Source organism: Homalodisca vitripennis, chromosome 6 (assembly GCF_021130785.1).
Source record: "Homalodisca vitripennis isolate AUS2020 chromosome 6, UT_GWSS_2.1, whole genome shotgun sequence".
Lineage (NCBI taxonomy): Eukaryota > Metazoa > Arthropoda > Insecta > Hemiptera > Cicadellidae > Homalodisca > Homalodisca vitripennis.
The window spans coordinates 143,706,815-143,734,387 of NC_060212.1; the positions used below are offsets into that span (position 1 = coordinate 143,706,815).

Sequence of the window (27,573 nt, forward strand, 5' to 3'; positions counted from 1 at the left end):
TGGGTTAGTTACATTAATCCCACAACGGGGCACTCGATGAGGAAGTTTCTATAGTATCTCAATTGGGATATTCGTTGAGCTAATTCCGTTAATCCCACATCTGGGACACTCATTGGGTTAGTTACATTAATCCCACAACGGGGCACTCGATGAGGGAGTTTCTATAGTATCTCAATTGGGATATTCGTTGAGCTAATTCCGTTAATCCCACATCTGGGACACTCATTGGGTTAGTTACGTAAATCCCACAACGGGGCACTCGATGAGGAAGTTTCTATAGTATCTCAATTGGGATATTCGTTGAGCTAATTCCGTTAATCCCACATCTAGGACACTCATTGGGTTAGTTACGTTAATCCCACAACGGGGCACTCGATGAGGAAGTTTCTATAGTATCTCAATTGGGATATTCGTTGAGCAAATTCCGCTAATCCCACAACTAGGACGGTGACCAAACCCGATCTGGATCAGACTGGGGTATGCTAACCGCACCAGTGTGTTAGTGAATGTCTGACCCTGTATGTCTCAACGGTGAATTAATGGTATTATTGCTAAGTCGTATTGATGCATTGTATACAACAATTGCTGCTTCACACCTTAAAGAAGTATGAATAATAGATCATATATTAAGACTTTCCTCAGTATTTTAGCATGCAGTCTTTCTGAAATTCTCCACCGTATTGACCAGATTTTATCACGACTTCAATGATTTCTACCTATAAAATCTCTTAATCTCTTAAATTAGTGTACACAATCGTTTCTGAGTATACATGGGTGACCTGAATCGTTTCAAATGTATGGAGGCTTTGTTTCTGAAAGTTTTAATAGTTTCTGTGAAAACCTTAATACTAAGTAATAATTACAGACACTATTTTATTAAGTTTATTATTATACAATTATGGAAAAAAATCTTGAATTACAGTAGTTATTACGAAAGGAAATGTTATTTCTCAGATTTTAAAGAAATCGGATGAATTTTAATATTAATTCATTTTATGTATTGAGCCACGAAACTAATTGAGTATATTGATTAAACAATAAATTTACGAATTATAGCCTCTATAAATATTTTAAGTTGCTTGTTACTTTACATTAAACAAGCAACAATTGTTTTTGTTAGATAGTAAAAACTCTGGTGTAATCACTATATTACTTTTTAACTGCTTGACAAATTTTTATTTACTTAATTTACATAAAATATTAATGTATGTCATGAGAATAAATCAAGAGGCAATGTTTTTAACTACGCAATTATGTGCTAACATTGTTTTGCATGCGATAATACAAGTTCCACCCATTGTCATTAACAGAAAACCAATAATTTAACATAAAAGATGATTTGGCACAATCATCATGACTGAAACGATAACAAATGGATTTTTTTAACAAACGATCACTGTTTCGGGCAAGTCCTGCAATTGGAAACTACTTTCTACTTAAAAGCATTTTTTAAACCAACTCATAAAGGATCAAACATGAAGGACGTATTAAAAGTTTTAATTTTATGTGTAATTATATCAACTGTGAATGATACGATAAGTAAAAACGATAGAGTATTGATTCTTCGGCACTCAGATCGACTGAAAGACGGACGGACGACGCTCTCAGAGTGGACGGTGAGGCAACAATATAATATCAACCATAAATCCTTGAGTTAGTGTATGGACTCTGGAAAGAACTAAAAATATTCTGATGGTTATAGTAGTTACATAAATTATACATAGTGACATCTTTGAAGAGTAGTAATATTTATAAACTGCAGTATACAAACGTACATTAAATAACTTCCGATGAAGCAAATTTAAAATATTTAATTTGATGATTGGGATAGGCATACTAAAAATGGCCCTCCCTTGACTCCTAAAAGTTTTCAAAAGTACAGATGTTTTTGCTTGTACGTGTTTAAATAATAAAGCGGGACGCACGTGTTTTCGGACGCTTGGACAATTGATACAGGATATTTCTGAAACCATATAAAATCCTCCACGCAGCAGCGTACCTTGGCTATTCGCTTCTTCTTACACACCCCTTCAAATTATAAATCGTGCTATACCCCCCCCCCCCCCCACCCCCCCCCCCCCCCACCCCCCCCCCCCCCCACCCCCCCCCCCCCCCACCCCCCCCCCCCCCCACCCCCCCCCCCCCCCACCAAGAAATAAGTAAACATCTGAAAGAATGGACCTCAGGTGTTCTGTTACATTAGTTTTGTTTGTAAACAATTGCGGTCTTGGTCGTGTGTTTCATTCACTTCAGACCTTCGAAATAAAGTGAATGCAATATTTCTGTTTCTTATTTATTAGTCCCAGATTCATTTGTCTAAGAGATTTCTGTATTAAAGAACTGCCACAAGTAAACTTGGATTGCTTGTCCCAACACGGATAATCAGATTGTAAACATATAACCTGGTCTGTCATTCGTTCAACGCTGCATTTTGCATATGCCCTCAGTGATGACCAGGAGCGCAACAGTAGATGGTGGTGGACCAACTCACACATGGTACGAACCCACAGTGCCGTGTTTAGGCATGGACATGTGTCGCTTATAGGGGCTGATACTGAGTACCATTACATTAAAAATTATTTAGGGCAGCTGGTCAATATAATGTAAAGTGATGATTGTGAAGAGGGATGATATATGGTAAAAACAGTAATTTAAGACTTTTCTGAAAAGAAGTTAACATGTCAAATAGACGGTTTAAAAAATACCGAATTTCAATTACAGCCGAAACAATTTATTAACGTAAATCGGCTTTGATTAAAGTACGAGGGCCATCCGGAAAAGTAGTACCCATTTGTGAAATAAAAGGAACACAGAAGAAAATATTAACAAATATTAAACATTTTTATTGAAAAGAGCAGACCTTAAACAACTTCCTCCACAAAATCACCAAGCAAACTTAAGCAATTGTCATAACGTGTGACGAGTTTTTGTGTATTCCAGGCGTCATAGTTCCTCCGCCAGCCAGCCGAATTGAAATACGTATTAACGCCTTCTTTAAGTACTTCATCTCGCTGTCAAATCTTTTTCCCACCCAAAAACTCTTAAGTTTTGTAAAGAGATGGAAATCTGAAGGGGCCAAGTCCGGGCTATACAGTGGGATGGTCGAAAATTTCCCAATTGAATTGCTGCAGAAGTTGTTGTGTTTATCCGCCGCTGCATGAGGCCCTGGCATTGTCTTGGAGGAGAATGACGCCATCAGGACAATAGACCGCTCCGTCGATTTGTTTATAGCCCGCCGTAATTTCTTTAATGTTTCACAATACGCATTAGCGTTAATAGTGTCTCCCCGGGCCCATAAAATCGATAAGCAGAGTACACCACGTCGATCCCAGAAAATGGTTGCCATAAGTTTCCTGGTGGACAGAACAGTCTTGAATTTTTTTGGTCTTCTTTCGTGAATGAGTATGATGCCACTCCATTGACTGTCGTTTACTCTCAGGTGAAGCATAACAAACCCACGTTTCATCACCAGTAACTATGCGATTCAAGAACGTGTCTGCTTCATCAGAATAACGTTCCAAAAATGTGAATGCAGCAGCCATACGCTTGGTTTTGTGCTCATCTGTAAGCGTGCGAGGGACCCACCTTGCACAAATTTTTGAATAATGCAGATGGTCTTTGACAATTTCATGAACAATTGTTCGAGAAACATTAGGGAAATGTTCACAGATGTCATCAATTGTGACGTGCCGATCGTTCCTCACGAATTCGTCTACTGACCTCAGCAGTTGATCTGTAATGACAGATGGTCTCCCTGAACGCTCATCGTCGTGTGTTCCCCCTCCCCAAGTTGAAATTACGACACCAGCGCCGAACAGATGACTCTTCCATCACATTGTCTCCATTCACTTCCTTTAATTGACGATGAATATCACAAGGTCGAACGTTTCTTGCGTTGAGAAATTTTATTACAGCCCTCACTTCACAACTGGCGGCGTTTTCAATTTTTTTAAACATTATGAACTGCCACAGAAACAACACAAGCAATACTAGCGTCACGAACTTGTAACAGAGAAGGCAGACTGAAGCGATCTGACCTTGACCGGCGGCTACCACGTCGTCAGCGCCTCATGCGGCGGAAACGGGTAGCTAATTTCCAGATGGCCCTTGTATGTTTACTAACTGTGTCCGCATGGAAACAAATTAATATAATTTAACTAATCTGTACAGATTAACCCATTATTAAAGCTGACAGTGTTAGGAAGAGGCCACTCAGATACTTAAGACAGTTGTCACCTTTACTGTAGTTCCAAAGTTATTTTGCGGAGTTCAGGGATTGGCCGCTGCGAACTGCCTCGTGCACCTCCAGTCACTGGGTGTCAAGTGCTGAGATTTCTTGCTGTCCGCAATGGGTTGATATTGTCATTTACACGTACCAGTTTGTAAACTATGTTCAAACAGTTATTGTTTATACAAAAATTTGAAATTTTAAAGTAAGGATGATCCACCACTAACTTTTTATAGCATTTACTTATTTATCCCCCTATTGGAATTTATTTATTTTCTAAAACCTCATTTTCACTTTCCCATTAAACTAGAGCTCTGAGTGCTTCCAGAGTCAACAGAAGAGCCTATCAGACAATACCTGCCTGTGTGAAGAACAACAACATCTAAAATAGGATTCAACTGTTTTTAAGAAAAATGAAAACAGGAAAATAAAAATGCAACATACAGCCAAGTAAAATTCTTTTTAATATAAAGTTTAATCTTAAATGCTAGCACAGGTAACACTAATGCAATCACTAAATTACATACAATACTCTAGATAACTCAAACGTCCATTTATTTAACATAGTGATCTATTATTAACAAACAAAATAAAGAAGCCAATCTGTAAAAATAATATATACAACATTGAGAAGAAAGCAATTATTACATTGTCAATGTGATTACACAATGATAAAATCACCAAATTATTACATTGTCAATGTGATTAAACGATGATAAAATCACCAAGGATTGGGCTTGCCACTGCTCTTTCTCTCCTTAGAACCTTCCTTCTTGTCCATGTCGGGACTGCTGGAGCCTCTGGGCATATTGGATGAGCGATCACGGTCATAATCCTTCCGGTCAATATAATCATCATCCCTCTCTTCTCCTTCACTCAGAGGCCCCGTATGTCTCTTGTCCTCTCCCAGCATCCTGTCTATCCTCTCTTTTACTGCGTCCACCTGAAATTTGGTTTTAATTTGTACTCCAAATGATAATATTAAAACATTCTTTAAAATTGGTGGAAGGAGGGGGGGGGGAGTAACAGTAGATAAAAGTAATAGAAGATTCAAGGATCTGTTTTTGTAAGGGGTTAAGAGATTTTAAATAACGTTTTCAGTATTAAAATAAAATAAATGGTCCCTTATTATAACACACACTTTTATTAAACATAATATTGTCTTTATTTTAATTGTGCTTTCAGCCTCTGTCTCCAGCCATCCTCTTGAATACAAGCATGTTTTTGTTAAAAAAAAAAAAATACTAAATTGTTGTAAACATAACACAAATTTCATAATTTTACTAAGTGATGAGTAGTTTAAAAATTTGACTTATAATTAATTTTAAGATAACTTAGTTAACAGTTTTTAACCCTTTGACCGCCAAAGTAATTTTGCCAATTCGTGTCGGGAACCGCCACGCACATTTTGTAGTGCATCACTCAAAACTGCCACCGCCCTTACGTCTGCTAGTCCTCATAACCGCCAAGGCCAAAATTGACAAACTTGCAAAGGTTTAGTAAAATGTCAATTATTCCACTAATAATTGCAATAGCTGCATAATTTCTTTTTGTACTGAAGACAATTAAATTCTGCACTAAATTACATATTATTTTATCAATAATAAATTTAAAAATTAAATTTTTGTATTTCTTATAAAATTTTTATAATTAGAAATTTTTTTTAAATATTTATTACCTAACAGCTTATGCATTTTGTTGAAGAGTACCATCTAAACAACTTTTCTTGATAAATTCAGTCTAACAAAATTTAAAATAATTTGTTTACAACACATTTATTTAAATAATAATTTTTTCACAAAATATGCTATAAAAGAAAATCTGTCCTTTGACACCGGTTACATATATTGTAGTTCTATTTACTCTTTATAAAAGTTTAAAATATTAAATAGTACGACAAAATTCAAATTAAAAACATAAAAATTTATTTTAATACCCATAGTAACCGAAAAAATAATTATAATAAGCCGATCATCATCAGCCCTTGGCGGTTATGAGTCAATATACGCGGGCCGACCACATCGGCTCTCAGCGGTTTTACAATCGAACTGCAGAGCCGATCTAATCAGCTCTTGGCGGTGTAAGGGTTAATTCACTACAGAAACAATAAATACATCAATAGGGAAATATTAATTTAGTTTCAAATTATACTTACTTTTAAGAAAAATATAACAAATAAATTCACTAACCACAAATTTTAGGTAATTGAAGACAAAAGTATATTGTGGTAATATGAAAAATCAAATGTATTCACTTTTTCAGCTTTCTTAAAGTAAATTTATAATATTGTCCTAGCGGAGCAAGTAATTTTTGCGATTTCAATGGAGCAAGTACTTTTTATGATTCAATGTTTATTGAAATTATATATATATATATATACACCTAGATTTATCATTACCATATTTCCACACATTACCATTTCTATCTTGGTATATTGCGCAACCTTTTTTTATAGGTGAGAATTACACACAACCTCGGTTATCCACATCCCCAAGTTATTCGCATCAGTTTTTTAGAGAATAATCAATATTTGTTGGATTTAAAGCGTAATTTTTGTTGTTGTTGACATCTACAATATAATAATAAATTAACAATTTAGACTTTGTGAGAGGTTGATAATTATGAATTTGGAAGATGTATTTGCTTGAGACCAACAATAGCATCAATACAATGACATTAGAAATGGTGAAAGTGAAAACAATTCTATTCAAGAAGAACTGCAAGATGGCACAATTCATTTTGATTCCAACGACGCAGCTTGACAAACTGATGGTCTATTTTGTGTGACAATCTAACACTTTGGTTTTGAAAATGATAGCCTTGTCAGTTATTGTAATTCCCGGAAATAATGTATCCCAAGTTTACGTAAAAGAGAGTGAATGTTTTTATTTTACATATCTGCAAACAAAATTTATTTTTAATTTGTCCATAACTAGTCTCTGTAAAAAAAAAAAAAAATAATAACAACATGGCTTATAATGATTCTTTTAATATATTTTTTGCTTGAGTTTATTTATCTGGATCACTTTCTATCCCGAGTACTCTGGATAGACGAGGTTGTACTGTACCTCTATTTCATTTAGATGAATTACACAGTTTTAATTCCCATAACTATTTTTTTTCTTCTGGAATCATTTTGTTTGGTTACATAATAATTTGGAATATACAAAATCAATCTTGTGTGAATTTTAATTTATATAAATAATATGATAACATACAGATACATAGACTACACAAGTATCTAAATAATCTAGCTTACCCATATGCATGAACAACAAACATTAAATACGTATGACTGCTGCTTATTTTTTAGGAAGTTTTAATGTAATTTACTACAAATTTCAAACTATTACAAATATACTGTGATCTCACTTCTCATAATTTATTATAATATCCTGTTCACTTTTAGTTGGCTGTTATCTACTCTACTTCTATGAAACCTTTTCTACAGAAACAAAACGGTAAGTGGATCCAAAACAGAGTTATAATATTAATAATAAAATATAATGACAGGTATGTACGTTTAAACAAAATAAACCATTTTGTTTCCTAAACTTTCCTTAGATTCAAGCACACTATATTAAATGTGGGAACATATTGTAAAATCATAGACTCATCACTGTGAGTAAACACCAGTCATCTTGTTGAGACTCGCTCGCTCATAAAACCAAGCCTCCCTTGCGTGTTTGGATGTGACATATCTGTGACTGGTTCAACCTCAAAGTGTCAACAAGTCAATAAAAATAAGTTATTTTTCAGTAATTTCCACTGCATAAAAACCTCATTTATTGCTCTTTGGGACATTTTATATTCAATATTTATGAAATTAGAAAAATTAAATTATGATTCAATAATGTGATGGTAAAAGGTTTACATAGTTCATTGACACAATGTTCTGACATGTTTTTTTTTTTATTCAACTCTCTCAAAATTGTTACATATTAATTTCGTACACTGAAGAATCACTGAACATCATTTTTCTAGCATTTATATTCATTATTTCAATACTCTTAAATGTTGATGCAAATGAAAAAGGATATTTTTAATACCAATAGTGACAAATTTATTATTGGGAGGGCGGATTTCAAAAAGTTTCTGTTGTGATACCAATTCCAAATGTTCTGTTTTGGTTCCTGATTCTGAGTTACACTTATTATATTAGACTTTCAATTATATATAAGTGTAAACCAATACTCTAAATACAAACAATAATGTAGAATAAAAAGAGCAATTTGTGATATGTTTTATTATTACCAGTTGTAATTTAAAATTTATTTCATGTAATAGCATTATTTATAAATAACATCAAGTACATTTTTTATTTATGAGGTACTTACCTGAGACGTAGTGAACTGGGGAAAATCAATACCAAGTCTTTGAATAATAGTGCACATTTTTAAATTATCTTCCAAATATTATTTACAAGTTTTTGTCTTGATGGCAAACTTTAACTTTGGCCTTTTGCTGGGTAAGACGATTTCAATGTCTGTCGTATTGCAAAACCTGAATTTCTTCTCTTTGAAAATACCACTTGAAAGAAGTAAAAGTGCATTGTTGATAAAACTTATTGTACAAGCAAGTTTATATCTAGGCCTACTAATAAAAATACACCTTCTTTAAATATTTTTATTTTTTTAGTAATACAAAGATTCTTAAATAAAAAAATGTAAAGTATATTAGACACGTTATGAGCAAAATTTGGAATCAAATTGAGCAGTGTGCATTTAAGGCAAATATCAAAATAGTGTATTTCAAATGTGTGAATAGAAAACCTACAAATCTATCCATCACAAAACACTATGGCACACAGTATGTTGAAACAAGATACTGTGACTTATGTTTATAAAAATCTTTTGCAACCAATGATATTTCAGCAATAAGATACACAATTCAAAAATACCTCAAGTAAAATATTATAGAGATGAACTGACTTCAATTGAAAAACAGTATTGTATTTTTTTTTCCAAACTGATTTTGTGAAATACAGTACCCATAACAAACTGATAACAAATAAAGTACAAATTATAATTTAATACAAAAATGATACATCGGCTAATTGGGCACTATACCAATCCAAGATTCTGGAATAAAAACTACCAGCAGCTGTAACTGATATCCATTTGATCAACGATAAATTAAATAAGGAGGACGAGTCAAGCTTTTAATAATACCAGCCTAACTTGCATACAATAGATCAAAATTGACAAAAATAAATCAGAAAACCAACTTACCTACAATTGAACCATGCAGTTTGGAGGAAACCTGGTGACCTTGAACTATCCACTTAACATCTATACTATTATACCACTAACTTTACGAGAAATCAATATTCCAATTACCTACTAACAATAAGTGCCATGAAATTCACTTTATGACGTTACTAGCGTTTGATTTGAGTCAAATTCAGTTCTGTGTATCAAATTTCAAAGAATCCTTGGCATAAATAATCTGTCACACATCATCGAGTTTATGAATGCAATTTATGATTGGATGGCAATATGTAAACTTAGAATATTGTTCACTGGAATAGCAATTATATAATAGTTGGATAACAATGAGATTGTAAAGCAATATTATAAGGAAACAAATATCAATTATCAATATGATATCAAGGGATAGTATTTAATTTTAATATAAACATCAGATATTTTATCAATTAAGTTGCTTTTCTTGCTCTTCCAAAATATTAATACTTAATTTGGTGTATTTATTTACAGTAAAACTGGTGTGACATGGCAAGTGCAAACAAATGATGCAGATGATGTAACATGAGTGAATGCATTGTAACATGAAAAAAATGCATTGTACACATAAACAATGGATGTGACTCAAATTAATGGACTCAGTCCTGCTGAAAATCTGGAAAATATTACGGGCCAAAAAGGAAAAATTCTCTCTTTCTGTTTATAGGCTCATAGAAATTACTTATTCAATAATTTTATAAATATCACTTCAAGTTTCTGATGCAAACTTTGTGATATACACAGAATGAAAATTATGAACTAAGTTTTACTAAGCAATAAATCACATATTCTTGTTAATTCCATGTTTCTAAAAATAGAAATAACAAAAAATTGTTTAAACTGCAAAAAATTGAACATTTTTGTTTATTTAACGTTTTCCTAGAGGTTCTCTTTAAACCGGTTTTTTAAATACCTAAAAATAAACCTAAAGCAAATAAATTAAGATGTTTTGGAATTTAAATTAGACTCCTTTACAAAGATAATAAATGTTTATTGTTGCTTGTCTACATAATGTGCAATGAATGAGTATCAATCAGATTGATTGACTGAATCTAAATACTGCAACTGAAACAAAGAAAATATTTTAAATTAATATATTGAATTAATTTGGAACTTTAGATGAATAATGTAGTCCAATTAGAAACTAAGATAAGTATTGAATGATGCTATGGTAGTAATGTTTGAGATGGAAAACTTATTAAGGTTTTTAAAATTTCATCTTAATCCTGCTTGCTGTTAAAACTCAATTTATATATATTATTTAATTTAAAATTAAGATACTCATAATTCAATAAAAATGATAAAGAAATAATGTTTTAATAAACAGTTATGGGTAAGACAGTCATATTTAAAAAATAAAAAATTTAGAAATATTTTATAAACTATTAGATTGGTATACATATACATTGGATTTGTATGTTGTATGAAATTTATGAAATGAACAGATAATAATACCCAACTAATTGTCCTACTTATGTCTCTTACCAAAACAAATTTTAAAATTCTGTGTTTCTAGCACTTATCCAAATGCGTTTAACAGCCTAAAACCCAAACTTTATTACATTAAATATACAAGAAGCTGTCCGAAAAGTATTCTATATTTGACTATTACTCCTTATCTAACGCAGCTACTGACATCAGATTTACTATCTTTGTAGTCTCCTGCTTGCACAGAGAATAGCTCCCATTTGAACCTTTAATAAGTTAGATGTCAGTCAGTGTTCAGTGCACGTGTTTACTCAAGCCTTCATCAGATATTTCTCTCAAAACTAACTGAAGATCGGCAAATTTGTACAGTTTTGTTTTACACTCAGAAAAACAATACTGTAAGCAAGTGAGCCAACTCAAATAATTCAGTGACTTTCAGGAGGAGCCATGGTCCAGACTTCCATGAATTTGTAGTTCAAACCGTTTCAAAAATGACGATGATTCAGTTAAAAATTATCCACATTTTGGTCAGACTTCATCAACCCGAATTCCTGAAGACATTGAACGTCTTTCGTAACTAAAGCGGACAAACGCTTCGAAAATTATGTACAAGGATTTGGGTTTAAAACAAGTGGTTGTAAAATTTGTACAAAGATTGCTCACCAAAAATCAAAAGCAATGAAGTTACGTAAGACTTGTATGAGAAACCATGACCACCAACCCTGACTTTTGGCTGTTCCCGAAATTAAAACCCGTGTTCAAGGGGGCCAAATCTCTAATCGTTGAAGAAGTCAAACTGAATGCAATAGTATAGATAATGGCAATCCTACGGCGGACCATTTACGATTTGTTTCTCGAAGTAGGACAATCATTTGAGCAAAGTTCGGTTACAATGAGTAAGCTAGTTTTTCAGTAATATCAAAATATTGGACACTTTCCGGATAGTTTCTGTATATTACAAATCCTTCAGAACCACTAATTATTATAACCTAACTGCTACAGACACAGTTAAATTCCTTCAAAAAATCATGCATGTAATCTGATCTGAAATATTTAATAGACAAAAATCTGCAAACACTTTTCATATTTCACGGTTTTTAAGAATAAATAAATAATCACAAATATCTACAATATATCACAGTTGTATTAATCCAAACATACCAAAATAATAGTAAAGAGAACCATTCAAGAAAATCATGTAATAAAGATTTTATTCCAATAAAATTACAAAATCAGTCTCGCATTCAACGGTGGTTACAGTTAAAAATATCTACAGAAAGATGTCCATTGCTATGTTCCAATAATATGCTACAGTAAAACACAATTTGAATGAAAAAACTTTGTTTGATTTAACTAACATAAAAAAATCATATTTTGAATAGTTTTTCATTCCAAGGAACTAAGCTCTGGCACATTCCGGCTTCCCCTGCCGCAACACTTTCAATGCAGTATTACCTTTGGACATAATAGAGAGATAATAAATTGGTATAAAATCAAATTTTCAGGGCATTTACACCTTGCTTAGTACATTTTTTACAAGTGAAAAAATTATTAAACAAACCACAAACATTACTCTTGGTAAAAAAGTCATTCAGTAATTTCAGTTCAGTGGAGCCATAAATAAATTTTGGTATGAATTATGATAAAACTGTAAGGTTAAAACAAATAGAAGGAAACAGCAAGGTTCACCTAAATGGACTGTAGGTGTCAGTTACAGTAAATACAATTGTGATTCACAAGTCTTTCTTTTAATTGTGGCTGACACCCAACTATCCATTTAGATATCCGATTTTCTTTCAATTTGTATCAACCTTTCTAGCCTTGAGCCCTCCTCCAACCTGCAATAGAATAATAAACAACAGTTAAAACAATGTGCATGGCTCATAATGAAATTATTAGGATGTATTTGTTACATATAGTCGTCACAGGTAGATAGATAGATCGTAGTTGTTACGATATGTGTTCAAAGTGAAACAAAAGATAAATTCTTAGGCTTAACCCCCATTGCGGATTGGTTTGTTTGGCCGGACATTTCCCAGGGAGCATGAATTCAGTTGTGTATCGGCAGCAGAACATTGGACGTATTATCGTCAATTTATAAATAACATACAGTGTCTATCAAAAGTATAAGGACACCAGCAAAATACTAACACATAGGCTCTAGTCCTTAAACATTTACTAAATTTAATTATGTTATGCTATTGTCACATAGCCCATGAAAAACAAAATTTTTTGACACAAATTAGACCTTTCTCTTTATTACAGCACATTCTACATAATATTTTCTGTTTGAAAAAAAAAACTGCCTAAAAACAAAGAATTTAGTATAAAAAAAATATAAATATTTTTAATATATATTTTTATATCTCTAGAACGGATAAAAACTAGACCAATGGATTTAGGCCATATAACTAAGTTATTAGTTAAGAAATGTTTAGCCAGTAATAGTAAATAAGTCATTATAGTGTATAAAAACTTCACAGTCATGTAAATCTGGATTTCACAAGTTAGTACAACTGCTTTAAAAACAGCTTCTATCACGATTTTTTCAATGAAAAACCTGTCAAATCTTAGTTTACAACTGTTTTCAGGTTATGTGAATTTTGCATTAACAACAGCACACAAAAACAATACACGCAACTGATACCATAAAAATCTAAACACGTTGCTGTTGTAAAGAGCTGAAGATGAACGAGTAAATTCAGCTGATTCTTTAATCTGTACATTATATTTTTTAATTTGTATAAAGTATTTTGTTTAAGTTTAAGAAAACTAAAAAACATTCAGTAGACTAGTAATGACATTCACACAATCTACAAGACATTGTCTGAACTATTGAGGTAAAATTAAAAGCAGATCGCTTTTGCGACAAATAAATATTTATTTTAAATCAATTTGATAAATATTTAATCAAATCAAATATTATTTATTTCAATTTGAATTAAATAAATTTGTACATTGGGCTTGGTACAATTTATGGCTTGGTATATTAATCTATTCATTCGCTTTACTAAATGGAAGAATTCAAATGCTCATCTGTAATGTAGTCATCTAGACTATTTCCCAACATATATATTGCTTAAGGTAATTCATTGTATTGCTGAATCTTTTCTAAAAATTTGCATATAACGTCAATTTTGAGATTACTATATTCGTTTAGAAAGATGATTTTGATCCAATATTTGCAAGAGAGTGTGCAGATAAATTAACTATAAAAACTATTTGTATTAACAATACTGGTCTTTAGAGATGTTTCCTACCAATATAGTATAACTGTCATTGTTGACCAGTTGATTAGGAATATGCTGTACATTTGGCAAACATTTCACCATTCAGAAACGATTGTCATGATGGTCTCAGTCGGCAAACTTGCCGCACTTGTTCAATTTTATTAATACTAGTTCCATAAAAAGATATTTGGTTTCAGCCTCTTGTCATCACTAACAACTTGTGAAACCAAGTATCAGCTAGCACATATGTACTTGATAATGACTATTTCAAGGGTTATAAATAATTTGTATTATAAATATTGATATTAAAATTTTAAAATATAGGTAAACCAATTCAAGATGTAGCTTGTAAAGACTATTACATATATGTCTATAACATTTAATCAGTAGCTTTTGTTTTAGAAATGCACAAATTAAAATGACCCACAAGTTTTAATAAATATGGAAAAAATTAATTTATGTAACTTCAGACTTGCTTTTTTTAGTTGCCTTTTTATTGTCTTTTTATCAAATAAAATATTACTATTGCTTTTTACAAAAAGTCTCAGTCACATAATAGCATTAAGTATAAAATTATAAAAACAATAAATATTTACTTAGCTTTATATACATATATTTTCACTAATTATATTGTTATAAATGCCTAAAAAATTAAATTAATATGTGTTGCAATAAAATGGGCATCATAATATTTTTGCCGTTGATAAAAAATATACACTAGGAGCCTACTTATCGTGTATATATGATGTTGCCAATAAACACAAAGAGAGAATTTTTTATCAATTGCCATTACAAGATATACATTATTTCTAGCCAATATATAAATTAAACTTCAGAGCTATTTAAAAGTTAGCCTAAATCTCATTTGAAAAATAAAAATTATTGAAGGGCCAGTTATAAAAAAAGTCAACCTTTCAGTATTGATTTTAAATGTGATTACAATTATTTCTATTACTAAGTTACTAAACTATTAACTAGGGATACACATATGTATACAGTTTTTGGTTATATAAAATTTTTAACAAGATTCCTGCTTATGAAATTGATATAAATCCTTTGTTAGTTGGCAATAGTTATTAACTATAATTTTGCTATTTTACATCAACTCCAGAATATTGGTGAACTATTGAATCCTTAAGTATATATTTGATTACATTGAATTTTAGAAAAAAGTAATAATAACTAAAACTGATGCAAAATTTACTCCCTTGTAGTTTATGTTTCTAAGGAAATTGCATCTTTATTAGTTCTGCAAAGATAATGCCTTTATAAATTTGGGTGTACAGTATGTGTAAGAAGATAAGTTGTGGTTTTTATTTTTCCGCGAGCTGTGGTTTTTATTTTTCCGCAATAGTTTATGTGCCATACTTTCGCCAGGTTATTTATTAGCATCAAGAACCATGGTACGCTTTTTAGCCATCCATTCGGCGTCTAGCCCCTTTCATTCCATATTAAAGCACTAATTATTACAATTTTTATGAAAATGATGTTATTTCTAAATCTTTTCTTCAGATATGGAAGAATGACAGATATCAAGATTTAAATCGAAAATTTTGCTAACTTTAAAAATATAAAATTATTCTTTTGGTTTAAAATTTGAAACCAAGATCAAGATGCTACACTGTACTGGGTATTTAATGAGTTGAGTTGCTTTTATTATTAATTGACTGATTGAAAAAATTAAGGAATAAAACCTTAATACACCAACAAAAGTGAAAAAATACATCTCATGTACAAACCTTTCGCATTGTTGGGGCTTTCCTCGTCATCATCAGATCTTGACACATCTCTCTCGTAACGTTCGGTAACGATCGATCATCACGGGGCTTGTTGTTGTAATGGAAAAACCTAGGACGACCACGGCCACGCATGCGTGGGATGAACGGTCGACCACCAGGCCTCCATGGACCACCTCTGCTAAAAACATGGCAAACTCATTTAAAACTAATCATGGACTCTAGAAAGACCTCCTAAACTTAAAAGAAATTACTGAAAAGACTGTTTTCAATATGGTAGGGTTTTTTTGTCAACAGAGTGCCCAGTTGTGTCCAATTTAATGTTTGTATGTCAAGAAGAAGAGGAATAACACTCCCAATTTGGCTAAGTCTCCATATCCAAACTCTACAGTGAAAACCTCGCTTTTTTCACTCTTTACTCAACAATTTAAAAAGGAATGTTTTTCATAATGTGCTACGTTTAATATTTAATTATGCCATAATACACTGATCAGGAAACAAACTCTTAATTAATAAAAAATACTATAGAGAAAAATGTGTAACATAAACATAAATTAAGTACGTGCACAGCTAGATATAAAGAAATCTATTAAACTGAGTTTCTAAAGTTAATAGATATGTCACAGTATTAAAGTGAACCAGTTATAGAAAAATATATTTCAATGTTGACATATTATTTTTGAGAATTCTAGGTCAGTAATATGATACATTGGATATAAGAATTTTAAATTAACCATAAAAAACGCTAAACAATTAAATTTTCAACAATATACATAACAGATATGTTGTCTAGTGCTTGGAGAAGATTTTTAGCTATCCACAATTTTTAATTAAAGCATTAAATTTTTTATTTTTACTATATATAATTCTAGCTTTACACAACATTGAGGCCTAACTGGAAACTAAACTTAAAATATATACAAAATTGTTGCAAAAATAAGCTACAGATAACAGTATCATAATTCTGAGATATTTTATTAATATGCAAAAGATCACAAATTATACCCAGGGAAAGACACTGACCTGCCCACGTGGAAAGTAACCACCAGGTCTTGTTTTGAAGCCAGTGGGAAAACGAGGCCTGTAGTAAGTACCTCGGTTTCGTGGGTTTAGCGACCAGGGTACTTGCGGTAGTGGTGGACGATCATCTGATCAGACTACGAGAACGGCGATGATAGTCCATTGAGCGTGATCGGCTGCGGGACCTCGATCTAGACATAACAAGTTCATTTAATTCCTTAATTACAATATTCTAGTACAAAAGGCACAGTGGTTTTTTTACCCCACAGAGAAGCATTTTATCTTATTAAATGCAATGTGTTCCTCTTAAATAGAAAATATAATATTTGTTCATATAAATATAATAAAATATAATTATTTGTTCATAGGAAATATAAAATATAATTATTTGTTCATAGAAATACGAAATATAATTATTTGTTTCATATAAATATAAAATATAATTATATATTAAATAATTATTTGTTACATGAATTGTTTACATATTTTTTGAAGGATGACAAATAATGTTAAAACATGAGTTTGCTAGATGCAATAACACTTTACAATCTGTAAAGTAGCAAAAATCGTACAGAAGCTGAAAAAAATCTTTTAGTTCTGTTTAAAAAATGGTAACATCTAGCTCTGAAGAAGTCTTATAGGCAAATTCTGAATCTTAAATACCTAAATTACTGCACCACATGTCACACTTTTCGATTAAAGCAGTTCAATTAAAAAAAAATGTATTGTCTTACGGATGAACAAGTAAACAAGCAATCCACCTGGAATGTTTGAACTGAAGGAACACCTACTACAGTAGTGATGTAGCAATAGACTGGTTCACACACATGCTCTCTGCAGTGTGAGCATGCTCACCTCACAATCATGAGTTTTATAGTGAAGTCACCAGGTAGTTTTAAAGTTTGGCGATTTCAGTGCTAAAATGGGATCGTTTTAAGCAGAAACTGTCAATGACATTTACTTTTCCTATTCATAGGCTACTATTTTGGAAATCTGAAAGATTAAACCGTATAAATTCATATCCAATTAAAACTTTATTAGGGAAGCTCATTTATTTAAGATAGTAAAAAAATCTACTTGCAATATTAGTCTGGTTTTTTATTCCTTCTAGATAACAGAATATTAATTATTTAATCCAGTTGCCATATACTACAGATATGATAACCGGGTTCTGAAACAAAATTTTTACTACAAATTAACATCTAAACATTGGTTGTACCCAACTACTATCAAACATAGAAATGCCACTGATGCAAACAGTTCAGACGAATCACTGACCTGCTCCTGTACGAGCCACTCTCGGAGCTACGATAGCGGCGGTTGGAACGGCTACCGGTAGGATCCGGACTTGCTGCGGCTGCGGTCCTTGCGGTATGATGGGCTGCGTGATGAGCTACTTGAGTACTTCTTGGGTGGTGGTGACTCACTGGAATATTTCTTGTGTGACCTGGAACGGGCTACGTGACCTGCAACGTAAATATTATGTATATATGATATATTGTTTAACATATTTATTATGATCCCCCCCCCCCCACCCCCCCCCCCCCCCACCCCCCCCCCCCCCCACCCCCCCCCCCCCCCACCCCCCCCCCCCCCCACCCCCCCCCCCCCCCACCCCCCAACAATAACTGACAAGGCTATCATTTTCAAAACCAAAGTGTTAGATTGTCACACAAAATAGACCATCAGTTTGTCAAGCTGCGTCGTTGGAATCAAAATGAATTGTGCCATCTTGCAGTTCTTCTTGAATAGAATTGTTTTCACTTTCACCATTTCTAATGTCATTGTATTGATGCTATTGTTGGTCTCAAGCAAATACATCTTCCAAAATTCACAAATTATCAAACCTCTCACAAAGTCTAAATTGTTAATTTATTATTATATTGTATAGATGTCAACAACAACAAAAATTACGCTTTAAATCCAACAAATATTGATTATTCTCTAAAAACTGATGCTAATAACTTGGGGATGTGGATAACCGAGGTTGTGTGTAATTCTCACCTATAAAAAAAGGTTGCGCAATTATACCAAGATAGAAATTGGTATAATGTGTGGAAATATGGTAATGATAAATCTAGGTGTATATATATTATATTAATATATATACACCTATATATATATATTGGTGGCCCGATGTGGTCGGCCCGCGTATATTGACTCATATAACCGCCAAGGGGCTTGATGATGATCGGCTTATTATAAATTATTTTATAATTATATATATTTAATTTCAATAAACATTGAATCATAAAAAGTACTTGCTCCATTGAATCACAAAAATTACTTGCTCCGCTAGGACAATATTATAAATTTACTTTAAGAAAGCTGAAAAAGTGAATACATTTGATTTTTCATATTACCACAATATACTTTTGTCTTCAATTACCTAAAATTTGTGGTTAGTGAATTTATTTGTTATATTTTCTTAAAAGTAAGTATAATTTGAAAACTAAATTAATATTTCCCTATTGATGTATTTATTCTTTCTGTAGTGAATTAACCCTTACACCGCAAAGAGCTGATTAGATCGGCTCTGCAGTTCGATTGTAAAACCGCTGAGAGCCGATGTGGTCGGCCCGCGTATATTGACTCATAACCGCCAAGGGCTGATGATGATCGGCTTATTATAATTATTTTTTCGGTTACTATGGGTATTAAAATAAATTTTTATGTTTTAATTTGAATTTTGTCGTACTATTTAATATTTTAAACTTTTATAAAGAGTAAATAGAATTACAATATATGTAACCGGTGTCAAAGGACAGATTTTCTTTTATAGCATATTTTGTGAAAAAATTATTATTTAAATAAATTGTGTTGTAAACAAATTATTTTTAATTTTGTTAGACTGAATTTATCAAGAAAAGTTTTTTAGATGGTACTCTTCAACAAAATGCATAAGCTGTTAGGTAATAAATATTTTTAAAAAAATTTATAATTATAAAAATTTTATAAGAAATACAAAAATTTAATTTTTTAAATTTATTATTGATAAAATAATATGTAATTTAGTGCAGAATTTAATTGTCTTTGGTACAAAAAAGAAATTATGCAGCTATTGCAATTATTAGTGGAATAATTGACATTTTACTAAACCTTTGCAAGTTGTCAATTTTGGCCTTGGCGGTTATGAGGGACTAGCAGACGTAAGGGCGGCGGTGGCAGTTTTGAGTGATGCACTACAAAATGTGCGTGGCGGTTCCCGACACGAATTGGCAAAATTACTTTGGCGGTCAAAGGGTTAAAAACTGTTAACTAAGTTATCTTAAAATTAATTATAAGTCAAATTTTTAAACTACTCATCACTGAAATTTGTGTTATGTTTACAACAATTTTAGTATTTTTTTTTTTTTTTTAACAAAAAACATGCTTGTATTCAAGAGGATGGCTGGAGACAGAGGCTGAAAGCACAATTAAAATAAAGACAATTATGTTTGATAAAAGTGTGTGTTATAATAAGGGACCATTTATTTTATTTTAATACTGAAAATGTTATTTAAAATCTCTTAACCCCTTACAAAAACAGATCCTTGAATTTTCTATTACTTTTATCTACTGTTACATTCTCCCCCCCCTCCTTCCACCAATTTTAAAGAATGTTTTAATATTATCATTTGGAGTACAAATTAAAACCAAATTTCAGGTGGACGCAGTAAAAGAGAGGATAGACAGGATGCTGGGAGAGGACAAGAGACATACGGGGCCTCTGAGTGAAGGAGAAAGAGAGGGATGATGATTATATTGACCGGAAGGATTATGACCGTGATCGCTCATCCAATATGCCCAGAGGCTCCAGCAGTCCCGACATGGACAAGAAGGAAGGTTCTAAGGAGAGAAAGAGCAGTGGCAAGCCCAATCCTTGGTGATTTTATCATCGTTTAATCACATTGACAATGTAATAATTTGGTGATTTTATCATTGTGTAATCACATTGACAATGTAATAATTACTTTCTTCTCAATGTTGTATATATTATTTTTACAGATTGGCTTCTTTATTTTTGTTTGTTAATAATAGATCACTATGTTAAATAAATGGACGTTTGAGTTATCTAGAGTATTGTATGTAATTTAGTGATTGCATTAGTGTTACCTGTGCTAGCATTTAAGATTAAACTTTTATATTAAAAAGAATTTTACTTGGCTGTATGTTGCATTTTTATTTTCCTGTTTTCGTGTTTCTTAAAAACAGTTGAATCCTATTTTAGATGTTGTTGTTCTTCACACAGGCAGGTATTGTCTGATAGGTTCTTCTGTTGATTCTGGAAGCACTCAGAGCTCTAGTTTAATGGGAAAGTGAAAATGAGGTTTTAGAAAATAAATAAATTCCAATAGGGGGATAAATAAGTAAATGTTATAAAAAGTTAGTGGTGGATCATCCTTACTTTAAAATTTCAAATTGTGTATAAACAATAACTGTTTGAACATAGTTTACAAACTGGTACGTGTAAATGACAACTTCAATCAATCCATTGCGGACAGCAAGAAATCTCAGCACTTGACACCCAGTGACTGGAGGTGCACTAGGCAGTCCGCAGTGGCCAATCCCTGAACTCCGGCAAAATAACTTTGGAACACAGTAAAGGTGACAACTGTCTAAGTATCTGAGTGGCCTCTCCCTAACACAGTCAGCTTTAATGATTGGTTAATCTTTACAACAGGGATGCTACAGGTTCAGGGAAGTCAGGGAAAAAACAGGACTGGAAATCAGGGAAAAAGTCAGGGAATCCGGTCCCAAGTCAGGGAATTTCGACGTTGGTCAGGGAAAAAATATAAAATCCCTTTACACAAATAAACTTACTGCCGCCGCGCTAAGTCCAAGCCTAGCCTGCAGACAACGCACTTTATTTTTTGCTTTTTTATATTTTCCACCCTGTTAGTAGCCTCAACACCGCTTTTTTCCACCCATTAATTGCCAAAAACCCTGGGGATTGCATCAAAAAAAGTCAGGAAAAAATGAAAAATTTGGTCTGGAAATCAGGAAAAGTCAGGGAATTTCATTATTGGACTCCTGTAGCAACCCTGTACAAATTATATTTGTTAATATTTACTTCTGTGTCATTTCACAAAGAGGTTACTACTTTACACTCGTACAATCAAAGCCGATTACGTTACACATTGTTAGACTGAATTAATGTGCATTTTTGAAACCGTTATTTAACATGTTTACTTCTTTTCAGAAAACTTACATTATTGTCTTACCATATATCATCCCTCATCACAATGGCCAGCCCCAACACCTCTTCTGCTCACCCCAGTAATAATTTATATGATACTAATATTGATCAGCTGCCCTATAATTTTAATGTAATGGTACTAATTGTATCAGTCCGAAAGTGACACAAGTCCTGCCTAAACACTGCACTGTGGTTCGTACCGTGTGTGAGTTGGTCACCACCACCTACTGTTGCGCTCCTGGTCATCACTGAGGCCATATGCAAAATGCAGCGTTTGAAAGAATGACAGACCGCAGTAATATGTTACAATCTGATTATCCGAGTTGGACAAGCGATGCAAGTTTACTCGTGGCAGTTCTTTACTACAGAAATCTCTTAGACAAATGAATCTGGACTAATAAATAAGAAACAGAAGTATTTCACTCACTTTATTTCGAAGGTCTGTAGTGAATGAAACACACGATCAACCGCAATTTACAAACAAAAACTAATGTAACAGAACACTTGAGTCCATTCTATCAGATGTTTACTGTATTACTCTGAAAACTACAAACTAACTGAGAGCATCCAAATGCATTCTAGTGGGTATGTCAGGAAATTCAATGATTATTGTAAAATCCAAAGTTGTGAGTGTGTGCACGCCTGCCTCTCGGGTTCTGGTGTGCTAGAATATGAACATTTTATCTTTTGCCCGGAATGGGTTAATACGATTCTGTTTGATTAGGCATATATGTGCTCTACACTTGCAGCTCTTCTGTTCACACTGGAAGCGCTCAGACCTGGTAGTTTAATAGGATAGCAGAAATAAGGTTTTACAAAATAACTGAATTCCAATAGGTAAATATGATAATCCAATATATTTATGGAAAATCTTGTTTCACTGGCACATGTAAACGACAGTGCCAAGCCTTAACCCTAGAACTGGCAATGGTGTCACTCTGTACTGGCGGCTCTATTTTAACAGCCTCGCAGACGTTTCTTATAATGTATCACATTTCATAACTGTTAGTCCAAATATAAACTATTATATGTCAATGTATTAACAACTATATGGAGAGCATTATAATAACAATATCTTATTGTTTCCATGGAAACATATTTTTATTTTTTTTACAAAATGTAAGAAAAATGTTTTTTGGAAATTTTTTTTGTAAATATTTTGTTGTGTAACTGCTTAGCAATAAACTTTACATCAAAACCGTAAATGTATAACTTATTCGAAATTTTGTCCTGATTCCAAAAATATATAATTATTGTATCTTTTACCTCAAAACGTATGTGTTACAGGGCTTTGTATGAAAAAGCACCCATATTTACTTATTTTCAAAAATGCGTACATTTATAAATAAATATTATTGTTCGTGGGTAAACATAATCTCTTGACTGCATTTATACTTATATAAGTATGACAGTTAAAACAAAAATAAAATAAAATAATAAATTTTAATCTTACCTTATTTACGTATGTATAATATATACAAAGTTTCATTTTTCACTCGGCGTCACTAGATTCCGCCCTGCGAGCTCTCTAAGATCATTTGATCGGTCTCTAAAGTTTTCACCCCATACTGAACAACTAAAACTATAACCTAAGAAAGCTAAAAAAACAATAATAACAACACCAAATACTATTGGATTCGTAACCTCAAACACAAAACCCGGCACTTGTTTACAGTTTCACAACAATGTGGTTGACCCGTACTACGTTCACGTCAGCTGTCCAAAAAAGTATGTTTTACTGTAAACAAAGAAGACAATAATCGAAGTAAGAACAGTAAATCGGTACTATAGTTATTGCTCTTCCAGAATATATCAAATAAAAATCATTTATATGACCTTAATTGCCTACAATTTCAATAACTGTACATGTCTACTTTGGCGACGAATATTCATCGTTGCCAAATCGGACGGGCCTTTGGCGACGAAAATTCGTTTCATAGCAGCTCTAGGGTTAACGAGTTAAGGACAAGGATAGATGCAAATTATAAATAATGGTGCATACTTACACTTTTTACTGTATAATTAATAACTGTATTTAATACAAGATTGTATAAAAGTGGATAATAGTAATATCACCACATATTACAGGTGGTCTAATCATTTTGGCTAAGTAGTCATATGAAAAATCTTGAAGCGTTGGAAAAAGGTTTAATTTACTATCACTGATTAGTTTTGGTAATAAATACAAATTTTTCCAATATTTGTGAAGTGTCCGATTATGGAATCATTGATTCCGAAAGGCTTAGCAATAGTAAAGTACCAGTGATAGTAAAGTAAGTAGTTGTAGTTATTTTGTTATAAAACAATCAAAAAGGTGTATAAACAAGTACTTTTTTTTGTTGAATTTAAACTAATTTTTAATTAAACTATTGTACACATTACTGATAACAAAACTTTTATTCCAAACTTTCTGTTCATTAAATTCATCTGAAAAGTATGCTTTTAGTTTATATTTTCATTGTTTGCAAAAGAAATATACGATATCATGCAACATACCTATTAGTATACATGGTTTTGGTATTAATAACCTTTGGTGGTTGTCTCAAGCATACTGTGCTCTAAGGACAGGTTGGAAACTGTATTTTCAGATAGCAAAAAATATGCCATGAATTGTAATGTAAAAATGTGCACAATCGAATAGGATTAGATTAACTGTGACCACCACTAGCTCAGTAATTTCAGGAGCCACTCTGTAGGCTGGGCTGGTCGCAATGTGCACGTCTTCTATTGAGTGAAAAAATTTTGTATGTCTAAAGGTGGTAGCCGAGAGAAAGAATAGAAAACGACTATGTAGTATCATTATTAAAGCTCCATTTAACAATACACCTTTAAAAATTGGATGTTTTTCAAGTAAATGACATTAAGTTCATTATGTCAGATTAACCCTTTCCGGGCCAGGCGGCAATATATTGCTGCCATAGATCGCGTCTGAAAAGTGCCAGGCGGCAATATATAGTCTCCTTGATATACGTTGTTTTACATCTTTATAAATTGGATGTTTTTCAAGTAAATTACATGATCAAGTTCATTATGTCAGGCTAATCGACTAAAGGGGGTGAGCACCTGGGCCAATAGCGTTTTCTACACATCTACTATAGATTTTGTGGTTGGATAGATTTTAACTGAAACTGACATGAAGTTCTATAGAATAAAGAAGTCGGAATTTCCACTTGTTGAAAGCACCTAACCACTCAGTTTTTGCAATGAAGTCAAAATATTTATGACTATTGAAGAAAAGCGATGACCGCGCTAATGTTTCTTCAGATTAAAGAATAGCCAGAAGTCACACATAGCAAGAGTGGATGTGTTCCATCGTTTTGATGAAATTTTCTGCCAAACACTTCAATTTTTACAGCAATGTGAGATTCAAAAGGCCCCTTCAAAATTCCAAATACCACCTAAAACAGTAGTACTGAGTGGTGCTTCAGAACCAAAGCCATTTTGAGATTTTTGATGCACTCCTATTGTGAAAAACTTGACTTTACAAAAATAAAAAATAATCAAAAAAGCTCTCCATTCATGAAATTATTCCGAGCAGACAATAAAAGTGAACCCAAGTCCCTGCCAGGTTCTGATGTTGGCACTCAAATAATCAGATAATAATAATGATAACATGAATGCACTATGCACTGTCTGCTGGTATCTCAAAACTTGTAGTGACCCTCGTATATGAAGATCATTCAAATGTACTGTATATAGATTCTGCTTGGTTAAATTAAAAATACAGACAGAATTTATTTACAACATTTATTTAAACGATATTACTATCGGTACAATCTACGTCAGTACAATACAAAGTCTACAAATAATTTCAAATATTACCGTATAATACAGTAGCCATATGGCAATATAGCCTATAATATAAACCAAACGCAGAAAAAAATATAATTTTTGTCTTACACTGTAAACAAAGTGAAAAATAGTCGAGTCAACATAATCTATCACAGACGAGCCAGTTTCAAGTAGAGTTTTACACTAAAGGGCCATTTTTCGGCCCTCTATAGATATCTCAACTGCTCGTCTAGCTTGTTTCAACCTCTTGCTGTCAATGAAGTTCTTCATATGTTTCTCGAATCTATTCATCTGCTTTTTAGTAGTCTGAAACAACAACAAAAATTGATAGTAAAATGAATGGGCACAGACAAGATGTCAAAGTAGGCTACGAAGACAAACCAGTCTCCCAACATGTTGTAAGCCTCAATGGTATCCACTATGATAAAATCATTACCAAAAGACTGCAATCCCTCACAGCTAAGAAGATGAGCACTAGCTTACCAATGGGTAACAAAATTAAGAAATCCTCCAAACCTTAACCCTCTCCCGCTCGCAAGGCATGAATCGGCACGGCCACCACATAGCCACTGCAGCTTAAACGGCACAGATCGGCACGCACTGCTTTACCCTCTAGAGCCGATAAGTGCTGCTCTCGAGTAGCAATATTTTGTACTACTACGGGTTGTTTGCTATCAGGAGACCATTTACTTTACTTTTACAGTAGATTTATTCCATTATTTTGCTATTTATATTAGTTGTGCGGAAACGATGGCGGGTTGTAGTCGTACACTTCGTGACAGTGAAATCGATCTCGTTATTAGTAGTGATTGCGACGATTCAAGTGAGTGTAGTGATGTACCAGAGCCTTGTGAAATAGCCTCGTTGCATTGAGGATGTAGTTCGGAGTGATCACAGTGGCAGTGGCAGTGACGGTGAGCCAGACAATGACCTTCACCAAGTAACTGCGCAACAACCCCACGCCACTGGCTCCCAGCTGTCCGTGTGCCCCCTCCCTGGTCTCGTACAATCAACTTCATTGAACTAATATATAGTAAAATAATTAATATATATAATTATAGTTAATTACAATGACAGAACGTGTGTAAGTTGAGGCGCCGCGTATTTTGACCGAGTGCGACCGGCAGCGAATTAATTGAGGTTAGAAGCACCGTGAGCACCTGGAAACAATGCGAGCGGGAGAGGGTTAAGATAAGTCCCCTCCCTCCACTCTCTTCAGCAAACTGAAAGTTGCCAAAGATACATAATACAGTACCCATACATTGGCAACCCTGCTTCCCAGAGTGACTGCTACTAAGCAACATGGTGTAGGTTTTAATTCTTTTAAATTAAGGTATGTTGTTTACATCAGTATAAGAATTTAAATCTTACCATACATCAATATTATGATCATTTGAAATTGAGGCATGTGAAGCCGAGTTGGAGTTGCCCGGAAAAATAAATCTGATCCCTCGGGGTTATGTGGCAGCAGAGAATTCAACTGGCTGGGAGAACATGTAACCAGCCTATAGCGTGGACTTCGGAGCACTAAGAGTTAAATTTAGAAAAGTATTATTTAGGCTACTATGTGCTGAATTTAATGTGTATTTAAATTCAGATGATAGTAAATAGGCCTAAATATTTTTTTTATTTTCTGTTATCCACGTAAAAACATTGTAATATAAATCTACTATTAAAATTCCAGTAATTATTCAAGACTATGATGTTCACCATAAAT

At 32.9% G+C, this 27,573-nt stretch overlaps 2 protein-coding genes across 3 annotated transcripts in view; both read right to left on the reverse strand.

Moving 5' to 3' along the window:
• Window positions 1–4,673: 4,673 nt before the first annotated feature.
• LOC124364975 lies at window positions 4,674–18,372 on the reverse strand. 2 transcript variants are annotated; one of them, XM_046820833.1, is made up of 4 exons: window positions 18,164–18,372; window positions 16,893–17,076; window positions 15,869–16,046; window positions 4,674–5,171 (listed from the first exon to the last, which is right to left on the reverse strand). In XM_046820833.1, the coding sequence occupies exons 3-4, from the start codon at window positions 15,998–16,000 to the stop codon at window positions 4,950–4,952; spliced, it is 354 nt and encodes a 117-aa protein (XP_046676789.1). In that variant the 5' UTR covers window positions 16,001–16,046; window positions 16,893–17,076; window positions 18,164–18,372; the 3' UTR covers window positions 4,674–4,949. The 2 variants fall into 2 exon arrangements, with proteins under 2 accessions (XP_046676789.1, XP_046676790.1); XM_046820834.1 differs by lacking the exons at window positions 16,893–17,076; window positions 18,164–18,372 and adding an exon at window positions 8,566–8,758 and having other exon boundaries at window positions 15,869–16,014.
• A 7,425-nt stretch (window positions 18,373–25,797) lies between these two features.
• Window positions 25,798–27,573, reverse strand: part of LOC124365585 (protein IWS1 homolog) — a 40,114-nt gene continuing 38,338 nt past the window's right edge. The window contains exon 12 of the mRNA XM_046821577.1: window positions 25,798–26,162. Coding sequence (XP_046677533.1) covers window positions 26,040–26,162 — 123 coding nt within the window. The 3' untranslated portion in view covers window positions 25,798–26,039. The remainder of the gene's footprint in view (window positions 26,163–27,573) is intronic.

Bases quoted from the DNA above. Each gene is read 5' to 3' on its own strand.
- LOC124364975 (XM_046820833.1), bottom strand. From the start codon at position 16,000: ATGCGTGGCCGTGGTCGTCCTAGGTTTTTCCATTACAACAACAAGCCC. The intron at 5,172-15,868 runs GTTTGTACATGA...ACCAAATTTCAG, and splicing joins AAGCCCCAACAATGCGAAAG to GTGGACGCAGTAAAAGAGAG.